At 43.7% G+C, this 12028-nt stretch overlaps 1 protein-coding gene across 1 annotated transcript; it reads right to left on the minus strand.

Annotated features, from left to right (window-relative positions):
- Positions 1 to 463: 463 nt before the first annotated feature.
- Positions 464 to 8734, minus strand: LOC102814850 (histone-lysine N-methyltransferase PRDM9-like). The gene is made up of 5 exons (XM_006868430.1): positions 8692 to 8734; positions 8468 to 8526; positions 6562 to 6688; positions 1251 to 1680; positions 464 to 1166 (listed from the first exon to the last, which is right to left on the minus strand). The coding sequence occupies exons 1-5, from the start codon at positions 8732 to 8734 to the stop codon at positions 464 to 466; spliced, it is 1362 nt and encodes a 453-aa protein (XP_006868492.1).
- Positions 8735 to 12028: the final 3294 nt, after the last annotated feature.

Genomic DNA, 12028 nt, shown 5'->3' on the forward strand with positions numbered 1-12028 from the left:
GATGTCTAACAAGGTTTTTCCCACATCTGAATCCTTGCACACACTCCAGGCCAACAAGCTGCTTCTTGACTAAGTGTCTCTTCTGGTCCATAAGGAGGCTTGACTCCCAAGCAAAGCCTCTGCCACAATCACTATGAATGTGTGGCTTCTCACCTGAGTGTGCCCTCTGGCCCATATATGTTTTATTTCCATTTAAAACCCTGGCCACACTCACTACAAACAAATGGTTTCTCCTGTGAATGTGCATTTCGGTGAAAAAGGAAGTCAGATTGATGGACAAAGCCTTGCTCACAATTCTTGCATATGTATGACTCCCCCCCCCCCCCCCCCCCCCCCCCCCCCCCCCCCCCCCCCCCCCCCCCCCCCCCCCCCCCCCCCCCCCCCCCCCCCCCCCCCCCCGGCCTCCAAGTGTGTCCTCTGGTGCATATATAAGCTTGAGTTCTATTTAAAGTCTCGGCCGCACTCACTGCAAATCTGAGTGTGTCCGCTGGTGCTTAAGGAGGACTGACTTGTGAGCAAAGCCTTGGCCACACCCACTGCAAATATATGGCTTCTGCCCTGAGTGTGTCCTCTGGTGCTTGAGAAGGTTTGATTTCCAGGTAAAGCCTCGGCCACACTCACTACAAATAAATGGCTTTTCCTGTGAGTGTGTACTCTGGTGCTTAAGAAGGTTCCATTTCCAGGTAAAGCCTCGGCCACACTCACTACAAACAAATGGCTTCTCCCCCGAGTGTGTCCTCTGGTGCTTGAGAAGGTTATATTTCCGGTTAAAGCCTCGCCCACACTCCTTGCACACATGAGGCTTCTCCCCTGAGTGTGTCTTCTGGTGGTACAGCAAACCTGATATCTGAGCAAAGCCTCGGCCACACTCACTGCACACATATGGCTTCTCTCCTGTGTGTGTTCTCTGGTGGCGGTGGAAGCTTGATTTCCATTTAAAACCTCGGCCACACTCACTGCACACATGTGGCTTCTCTTCTGAGTGTGTCCTCTGGTGCATACATAGGCTTGAGTTCCATTTAAAGCCTCGGCCACAGTCACTGCAAATATATGGCTTCTCCGCTGAGTGTGTCCTCTGATGGCGGTGAAAGTCTGATTTACATTTAAAGCCTCGCAAACACTCCTTGCACACATATGGCTTCTCCCCTGAGTGTATCCTCTGGTGTCTGAGAAGATTCCATTTCCAGTTAAAGCCTTGGCCACATACAGTACAAATAAACGGCATGTCCCCTGAGTGTATCCTCTGGTGCATGAGAAGGCTATAATTCCGGTAAAATCCTCGTCCGCAGTCCTTGCACACGTGTGGCTTCTCCCCTGAGTGTGTCCTTTGGTGGTAAAGCAAGCCTGATAACTGAGCAAATCCTCGGCCGCACTCACCGCACACATACGGCTTCACACCTGAGTGTGTCCTCTGGTGGCAGCGGAATTCTGATTTCCACTTAAAGCATTCCCCACACTCCTTGCACACATGTGGCTTCTGTTCTGAGTGTGTCCTCTGGTGCCTAAGAAGGTTGAATTTCTGGTTAAAGCCTCGGCCACACTTACTGCACACATGGGGATGCCCGCGGGAGACAGGCTTCTGGTTTGTGATGAAGTTTGAATTCAGGCCACAGTCTGCTCCGTTCTCTCCACAGCTCACTGCTCCAAATCTTGAGCTTTCTAATTTCTTCAGCGCTTTATCTGTTTCCACAGACGTCACCCTGTGTGCTGAGTTGGGCTCTATTCCTACACCTGTGGGACCTTCTCTGGGGCTTACCGACACTCTTTGGGGTGGGCTAGAGAGTGCCCATGGTATCTCTTTTTCCACTCTGCTCCCACAAAAGGGTTTGGCAAAGTCTTCTCTTTCCTGACAGTCTGTGTTTTCATTCAGGCTCTGATCAGAATCCTGCTCGTCAGGACACTTCTGATTCCATGGTCTAGAACCTCCTGAATGGGAGGGATATTCTGCACACAAGCCTGGGAAGATCTGAAGCACATGTTGGCTGAGGAATTGCTGACAGGAGAAAGCCAGAAGGCAGGAGAAGCAATGGTAGGTTTCTGACTTTGGTTCTGCTGAAAAGAGAAAAATTTCTATTAGAGCAACCATGAGTCGGGTGGCTTGGGCTCTCTGCTTTCTCGCATCGCGCAGACAGCACCTCCTTGCTGGAGAACTGGGTGGTACACTTATGTGCTCAACAACTAGCTGAAAGGTTGGATGTTAGGAAGATAAGCCCTTAAGTAAATGTTGTGCTTTTGATTTTGGATGGTTGACCATTCCATGTTGAGCAGACCTTACTAGTGTTGTTGTCCCCTTTACATTATATATTACATGACTGGAAATTTAGCCATGAAGATGAGCTAATTTCCAGGACTGGACGCATTCCTCCAGTCCTTTTCTGACCAGTGAACCCAGTCTTTTAAAAATAATTTTGTGTTTTGTTCTACATTTTCTGCCACTCTATCCAAGACCTTCTATGATCCCTTTCAGTACCATCGGTAGATGAAACAGTACACTATCTATTCTAGTCTTTGGATCGTGAAGAATGATGCTCACGTGTTACACTAGAAAACTGGACTAAATGATTCCAAGAGTGTTTAGTTTTCATCACTTCTTTCTTCTGCACATGGAGAGACCAAGAGCTGCCAATCGCTACTCATGAGCTATTAAGAAGACAGCCAATAGAGACCAACAGCCACACATGAGCTTTTAAGAAGCCATTCACTGCTCATCAAAGTAAGATGCAGAACGTTGTCTTTAGTGACTATTATGCCTATTGACCATGGTGTTCCTGGAGACTATGGTCCTGAACCCCCAGGCCCAGCAATTCATTGATTAGGGTGCTTGGTAACGTCAAGCAAGTCTGCCAATTATTAACTGGATTATTTCTGTTTTAGTGTTGAGTTATTGTATATGTTTTATAGATTAGTCCATTAGCTGATACATCATTGCCAAACATTTTTATCCCAGTCTGTGGGCCTTTTAATCCTTTGGCAAAATCTTCTAGTGCAGTAACTGACCTTCCCGCTCTACCCGCTCTTACGCTGAATTAACCATCAAAAAATGTCTCTTACACTGTGTGAAAACTTTCCTGTCATATATTTTCAATAGTGGTCTTATACAACATTTGTCTTTTTGTGACTTATTAATTTTACTCAGCATGAAGACCACAAGTTGATCATCATATAAGATACTTCAATGACAAATAGTTTTTTATTGTTCCAAAGTTTTCTAGTGAGTTTATGGTATGCATCAACATTTGTGTATCCATTCTTAGGGTTCTTTCCTTTGTTCTGCCATTGTGAGCACTGTTGAAATGAACATGCAGTTAAGTGCTGTTGGGTCAGTTCTGACCCATAGCGACGATGCATAGGATTTCCAAGGAGCAGCAGGTGAGCTTGCAGTTCAAACCTACTCTGCAGTCCAGCACATTAACCCACAGCGCCACACCAGGATTCCGCTGGAATGAACATGGGCGCACCATCTATCAAATTATGTGATGGCTCTTATTTCTCTAAGACATACACCAAGTAGAGGGATTTCTGGCTCAAATGAATTTTCTATTTTCTACTGTTTCAGGAAGTCGCACATCATTCTTCACAGTGGGTGCAGCGTTCTACAGTCCCACCATCAGCACATGAGGGTTCTAGTGTCTCCACTCATTTGCTAGAATTTGCTCTTCCCTACTTTTGGGACGTTGCTAGAACACTGGAGTAAGATGATATCTCATTACTATTCTGATTTGCATCTCCCTAGTTCCAAACGACCAGCTGTTCCGCAGAAGAAAGAGGAGGCTTTCTGCTCCCCTAAAGATTTACAGCCTCAGAAACCTTGTACAGGGTCTCTGTGAGTTGGAACCAACTCCACAGTACATAACAACCACCACCACTAGCTAATTGCTATAAGAAGTCCTCGTGTGGCACTGTGGGTTAATGCGCCAGACTGCAAAGCCATTTGAACTGCAAGGTCCATGATTCAAGCTCACCAGCTGCTCCTCAGAAACCCTATACAGGGTTGCTATGGGTCGGAACCAACTTGACAGCACTCAACAAAACAACAAATAGCTACTATGGCACTACAGGGTAAAGCACTAGACTATGGGTCAGTTTGAACCAGAAGGTCGCGGTTCAAACCAACCAATCACTCCTCAGAAACTATACACAGTCGCTCTGAAGCACATAACAACAACAATGGCTAATGTATGCAGTTCTTCATGTTGGTTGGCCACCTGAATATCTTCTTATGTCAGGTGTCTGCTCATTTTAAAATTGGATTATTTGTTTTATTGTTGTTGAGATGAAGTTTCTTTTATAATCATTTTGGATTAGTCCATTGTCTGATAAGTCGTCACCAAAACCTTGTTCACAAGACATAGGTTCTCTACTTACTATTGTGGTGACATCTTTTGATGCACATGTTATTTGTTGTTATAAATACAGTAGAGTCGGTTCGGACCCATAGCAATCCCGTATAGGGTGTTTAAGAAGTGGCTGGTGAGCTTGAACCACCTACCTTGCAGTTCAAACCAACTTTGCAGTCTAACACATTAACCCACAGTGCCACCCAAGGACTCCTTTGATGCACAGAAGAACCTAATTTTTAGGAGGTTTCAATCAGTTAACCTGTGCTTTGTGTGCTCTCAGACATGTTTTATCATTTATTTATGACACACATGATGGCCCTTAAATTTACCAGTTTTTTTCACTGATGATCTTTATAGTTACGTGTTTTACACTTGTCTTTAATCCATCTTGAATTCGTTTTCATATACGGAGTGAGATATGGGACCTGTCTCAATCTTCTGCAAATTTATATCCACTTGGCCAGAACCACACATTATCTCCTCCCTTAATTAATGTGTTTGGCCCTTTTGCAAAGATCAGCTGTCAGTATATGGATGGACTGACCTCTGGGTTTTCAATTCCATTCATTAATCAATGTATCTGTCGTGTTCCCAGCACCAGGCTATATTGACTACTATGGTTGGAAAACAGATTTTGAGAAACTTTTGCCTTTAAATTCCATTTTTCCAAGGACTTTTCAAGTCCCTTTTTATATAAAGTTCACCATTTGTTGCCTGGTGTGCTGGACTACAAAGTTGGTGGTTCAAACTCACCAGCTACTCCTTGGAAACCCTATACAGGGTCACTATGAGTTGGAACTGACGCAGCGACACTTAACAACATTTGTTGTCTGTTTCCTTATACTTGAAGGTTAATTCCAGTTAGGACATGGGTTTCTAAGTATGACATATACTGATGTGTTCTCAGTGTCTAGAGCAGGGATAGGGAACCTTTTTATTCCCCAAAGGCCATTTGGATATTTATAATATCATCTGTAGGCCATACAAAATTATTAACTTAAAAATTAGCCTACTATATAATGTGATGTCTGAAACTGCAGATGCCTTGGCAGAACCAAGTCAAATGATTTCCCAGGTCTTACACACTCTCCAAAAGCAGCCCCAGTAGTATAGGTCATGAACTGAGTTGCTAACCTCACGATCAGCAGTTTGATATTACCAACAGATGAGGCTTTCTGCTCCTGTAAAGATTTACAGCTTCAGAAACGCTATACAGGGTCGTGATGAGTTGGAACTGAATCTATGGCACACCACCACCACACAGTCTGAGGACAGGACATTCTACAACCCTAGTTTAAAGGATTATTTGGTCCATAGTAAAAAACACAAAAGTGTTGCCATATATTCGATTCCACCTCATGGCCAACTCAGAAATTGTATTCCAGAAAACAATTGCTTCATTTGGGTTGATTTTTTGTTTTTGTTTGTAATTTGACTCATACAGTCTTGTTGATTAGAATCTTTATGGAAGTAGATGACCCGGGCTTTCTTCTGTGGTGCTATGGACGTATCAGAACCACCAAGCTCTAGATTAACAGTTAAGCTCAAATATTTGTCCCACCAAGAAACCCTTGGCACTGCAACGTTCAATACACTCCTGTGAACTCGGGTGGAGACCTAGCTGGCCAGCAGTGTGGCAAGACCTGGGGACTTCTGGGCCCAGAGTCAGTGACAGCCACAGACTAGAGTGGAGAGTGAAGCATCCAGCTGATAAGAAGAGAGGGCATATGCAATGAAATGATATACAATAGGATGAATATAAAATTAATGTTCTCCCATGTAAACTATCACATAATTCACAATAAAACATTTAAAAAAAAAAGATCCCACCCAGGTCTGGTCTTCACTCTGTGGAGACAGATCCTTTCTCTACTTCGAGAACCGACTTTTCGCTTTGCTAATCAAGTGCCTGACAGTCAAAAAAAAAAAAAAAGAAACCTTTGGCAAAAATAGAAAAAAAAATGATGTCATAAAGTCTCTTGTGACTTATAGTGACACTCTAAGGCACAGAAAATCTCTGACAGAGGGACTCCAAAGCATAAATCTTCCTGAAAACGTATGGTCACATCTATCTCCTGTAAACTGCTGGGTTCAAAGTACCAACTTTTCACTTAGCTGCCAACTGCGTAACTACTAGGCCACAAAGCACCTTTGTCACATAGCAGGTGACCAATAAATGTCTCTTGGATTTATGAAGGCAAAGAAGACAGCACATCCTCACCCAAAGACAGCAGACTCCTGTAGATCTCCAGCATCACTTCTCTATAGAGGTTCTTCTGCTCAGAGCTCAGTCTCTTCCATTCTGCCTCTGTGAAGACCACGGTGACATCCTCAAATGTAACTGGTCCCTAAAACAAATGATAAACCGATGGACAGGAAGTCACCATCCCAATGAGAAGAGTTGACTGGTGAACGAGAAGAGTCTGAAATTTAACAAGTTCATCTAGTTCTTTTCAGAAAGCAAGTTCTTCTGGACATGGCTCGGTACCCAGCTGTGCAAGAAACTCTGTGAGGAGCATCACTGATGTACAAAGCACATCCTGCTCTTCAGACATGTGTAACATGGGAGAAGAATATGGGGAATTCAAGAAAGTGACTTTGAGAATTCATAATGGAGGAAGTGCAAAAGAACAACAGGCATCCTGGAGACGGGTCTGGTGTTAAGTGTCAATGGATAGTAAAGACTGAAATGAAAAGAAAGAGGGAGACTTCAACTACAGTGAAAAGTGACAGTGGACAGATGGCATCTGGAAGAAGTATTTCTGAAGAGTTCAGGTCACTAATTATGGTCTTTTTAAATAAAATCCTTAAAACTTCACTCATCCTATAAAACTACCTCAGCTAAGTAAAACAGTGGGCAAGAGAATGTAATATTTTAGTAAAAGGACAATTTATAGACAATGGCTTCACAAGAGTCCCTCCTCACCTCTCAGAGGTGGAACGCCCGATCCCTCTCCCATACCCACAAAATCAAGTTACTAGCTACGACCACCAAGACCAAGTTCCTTCCTACAAAATCTACCCCTTCAGAGTCCATCCATGGCTGTCCATAGCTCCTTCCCTCTCCTATTTGCCAAGGTTGAAGCCTACCTGTATACCCAATGGACGGTGCTGTATCCTACCTGCTTCCTCCCTGACAGGGGATGAGAGGTGATGGGTTACCACACTGGGTGAGGATTGACACATTCCCTAGTAAGTCACTATTAAAGATAACTTCATCCTTTTAAAACAACAACAAATATTGAGGCCGATTCTGACTCAAAGCTGCTTTATGTGACAGAATTGAACCCAGAGGGTTTCCAAGACTGAATCTTTCTGAACCCAACTCCCCCAAATCGTTTTCCTGCACAGCCAATGGTGGCTTCACTTGGCCCTTCTTCTTAGCGTCAAAGTGCTTAATCGTGGCACCATCAGGATTTCTACACACACGTCACTGAGGTATCATTTTAAATTCACGGGCTCTAGAATTTACCCACTTCCAATACAGATCCAATATGCACAAATTAAAGTGACCAAAGTTTAATTAAAAACACTCCAGAAGTCAATAGACTGGCTCAGATTCCACGTGCCATAGCACATTAGTGGTGAGGAGTAACTACACAGAGTACAAAGATTTCCTCTAGCTCCTCAGTTCAGAGCTTTACCTAAAAAAGATACACATCCAGACCAGCAAGGACTCAGAGCACTTCTTCCAAAGACCAGATGACCTCAGAGGAGAGACAAGGGACTGATCACTCAATCTTCACTAGGTACTAAGGGCAACAGAAGCTCCGATGACACTATGGTTGGTAAAAAAACAGCACAGCCTTTTAAAAAGTACAACTATGCCCACAATACAAGATGGTCATGTTACAGTGCATGTACATGGAGTGAAATTTAAGAGCACCTTTTCCATGTTTAGTGATCTCCATTTTGAGAGAATACTCTCCATATCTTAGGTATTATAGAATTCTTAATATTAATTTTAGCTTTATTTTCCAAAATGAAACAAAAAAAAGCAGATGAACAGAAAGCATTCTATAATGTGTAAAATATTACCTTCTTCCTACCCAAGAAAGAGTAACATATAAGCCTCTTCTCCAGTAAGTGAGCCAGCATTTCAGAAAAATAAAGTAATTCCAACTCACCGGGATTCTAGGCTTCCGCTTCTCCTCTTGGTTGCAGTCAATAGCCTTAGAGGACAAACCTACGAGCGAAAAAAAGGAGAAACTCTGAGAAAGCACACCTCCTACGACTCTCCCAAAGGAGGTCTTCTGAACAGAGGCTGGAAGGAAGTAGGCACATTTCTCAGCTGTGGCCACTAACACATTCTCACCTGAACCTGGAGCCTTGGTCTACCAATAATGCTCACCTTCACCCTTTTCTGTTTGAGTCCATTTCTTCTCGGTCTCCATATTGCCCTTGTGTTTTGAAGCCAAAATCTTCCCCAGTCCTGCTTTCCCAGGGTAAAAGAATCAGAGTAAAAATATGGCAGGTGGATCTCTGCTTTCTGGGGTGACTTGGTCATAACTCGATCATGGAACTCCCTCTTGTTGCCATGTGTGCAGGACCTGTGGGATGGAGAAGCGACTTGATGCTGTTGGATCCTGTACTGTGAGCCCACTGCCAGGTCCCTTCAGCAGAGACGCTGTCCTATCACCCCCGTCCTCAGTCATCACACACAAAGGCCTAATCAAGGCAGGGACCCTGCATTTTCACCCTTTACCCATTTCGGGCCTATGTGTACTCAAGTCTGTTCCATATAAAATACACTGCGTGCCCCTGTTGCCCCCCCCCCCCAAATGAAGATTCAATCTCCAAGTTCCAGGTCAATTTCTGATACCCAAATCAGAGAGAAGACAGAATGCAGCCTAATGCCTGTGGAGAAAGAGCTTCTGTATCCCAGAGTCCCACATTCCGCTGTGTTAAACCACCTATGTTACTGTTCCCTGAATTTGGGAGTCTGTATTGAATCCCTACAGGTTTCACAAAGCCTTCTACAGAGATAGCATATCACTTAACCATTGCTGCATGTGTGAGTCACATGACCTTATGTGGCCCAGAATAGGGAGGTGATGTTAGAAGCAACATCACTGTCAGAAGCCACTCACACAGCTGGCCAGGACCTGCAGTCCTAACACTGTCTTGTTGCTGTTAACTGGAGTTGAGTTGTTTGCAAAGTAACACTGCTCCATAGGGATTTCAAGTCTGTGATCTTTTGGAGGCAGATTGCCAAACTTATCTTCCAAGGACCGTCTGGGTGGGTTTAAGTTGTCACCCTTTCTAGTACTGGAGAACTTAACCACTGGTGTACACAAGAGCTCCTTAGCACTGCCTCATTAGTACAAAGTCTAGTACAAGAACAGTAGGACGATTAGAAAAACATTTTTCAAGAGGAATCATGAGGTATTTTCTGAAAATTAGCTACCCACTAAAACCACACACTTCCCAGAACATTAGCTCGTGGCGACCACTGAAGGCTGTTAAACTCGGTGATTTCAGCACTAGGGTGGTAGGACCTGTTCAACCATACATGCAAAGATCTTGTTGAAGCAACAAGGAAAGCAATAGATGCAAAATGCTAAGCATCTCATGTTCAATGGGAGAAAATTGAGGCTCAGAAAGGTGATACATGTGTATCTTGCAAAAGGTGACAAAATCAAGTGCCTATGATTGAAAGACTTTCTGGAAAGACATGCTTACACAGAGTCTATACAACAAAGAGACTAAGGAAACAGACAAAGAGGGCAATCTTGGAACCCTGAGCTTCTGGGGAAAGGTAAGAGAAGTGGACTGAACACCTACTGGGAGAAGCTGAGCAGGGGCAGCAAAGACAGACACAGACTAGTGCACGGATTGACGCCCAGATGCGGCCTGGCCATATTGAACCTCTTCTAGTTGCTTTGGAGAGACAGACAGAGAACACCTAACAGCATGAATTCACACAGACTACAGAAAAGGTGCTAGTCCTTTTTGTTCCCAGAACAGCAGAGGTGAGACCAGCTCCACCCTTACCTACCCCCAGAATAGATCCTGTTCTTCGGAAGTTTAGAGCCACGCAGCTTGAACCAGTGTGAGGTGGGTACCAGCTGTGCCACTCTGGCGTCTAGATTCTGTCAGGCTCTGCTCCAGATCCACAGAACCCACAGAGCCCACCAGCCAGAATTGGATTACAGGAAACTTCATAATCAGCCCCCTGCATCCAACTGTCCACTAGTTTTGACAGACACAGAAACCAGGAACCTGAAAGGTCTTCAGAAACTACTTACTAGTGAAGTGGGTGTGGCAAACATAGACAACACCTTAGGCCTTTAAGCACTCCTTCTGGGTCATAAACTCAACCATCAAATTCCTTGTGAGAGTCTTGGCTGGTAGGAGAGAACCCCTTAGAGTTTTCTCTGGGTCCAACCACTGCACTGGTTTTTTGTTTATTTTTCCTTTTGTTGTTTCATTATTTCTGTTAATTGTTTATTCTTGATTTTTAATAAAATCATGCTTCCAATGAATGATCCTCAAAATACATAAATCAAATTCTGAAAGAACTCAAGAGGGAAATTGACAACTGTACATAATTGTTGTTGTTAAGTGCCATTGAGTTGGTTCTGACCAGGTATAGGGTTTCGGAGGTGCAGCTGGTGGGTTTGAATCGCCAACCTTGCAGTTTCAAACTTTCAGAAGCTCAAGAAAACCAACAAACCATTAGCAAATCCAACAAAAGATGAAAATAACACAAATAAGAGATGGTATGAGTGACATCACAACAGGAAAGAAAACAAAAATAAAAATAACACGATACTATGAAAAATTGTACTCCAACGCATTTGAAAGCCTAGAAGTAATGGACAAACGTCTAGAAACACAGGCTGATGTAGAAAACAGGAACAGACCTAAAATAAAAGAAGAAATTTATCAAGTCATAAAAAGACTCCCATCTAATAAAAACTCAGGCCACAGGTTGCTTTACTGTTGAATTCCATCAAATATTCAGAGAGGAGCGGACACAAATTCTACTCAGACTACTCCAGAATACAGAATAGAAAGTTCATTTTATGAAACAAGCATAATACTGATATCCAAACCAGGCAAAGACATTTCTAAAAATGAAAATTATAGACAAATATAGATGCAAAAATTTTCAACAAAATCCTAGCTAACAGAGTCCAAGAAACTTTCAAAAAATAACATCATGACTAAGTTGGATTCCTACTCCAGACTTCCAACATAAGCGACTTGATCACTGACCAGAGTATAGTAGATGCGATAAGGATAAAGCTGAATTTTTCTAAGCTATTTGACCAAAATTCAAAAGCCTTGCAGGGTGCTCCTGGATCACAAACTTAGGAGTAAGTGCTGGCCCAGAGGAACAGAACAAAGTGAAAGCTCAGAGCTGAGGCAAAGCACTCAACTGAAGGAGCAGATGGGAGGGGGTTGGTATGGTAACCTATCTTGGATGCCTGGCTGTGGGATTCCCCTCTTGGCAGAAGCCAATGGGGACTGGGACAGTGACAACTGCAGGGCTCCAAGTCTTCAAGTGGGTGGGTGTCAGGGAGATCAATGCCCCAACTTCAGTTTGTCAGGAATTGGGGTGGGGGAGCACTCCCAAGTAAATATGTTGTTGTTGTTGTCAGGTGCCATCGAGTCGGAACCGACTCATAGCGACCCCATGCACAGCAGAACGAAACAATGCTCGATCCTGGGCCAACCTCACC

Source organism: Chrysochloris asiatica, unplaced genomic scaffold (genome assembly GCF_000296735.1).
Source record: "Chrysochloris asiatica unplaced genomic scaffold, ChrAsi1.0 scaffold00116, whole genome shotgun sequence".
NCBI classification, from domain to species: Eukaryota; Metazoa; Chordata; class Mammalia; order Afrosoricida; family Chrysochloridae; genus Chrysochloris; species Chrysochloris asiatica.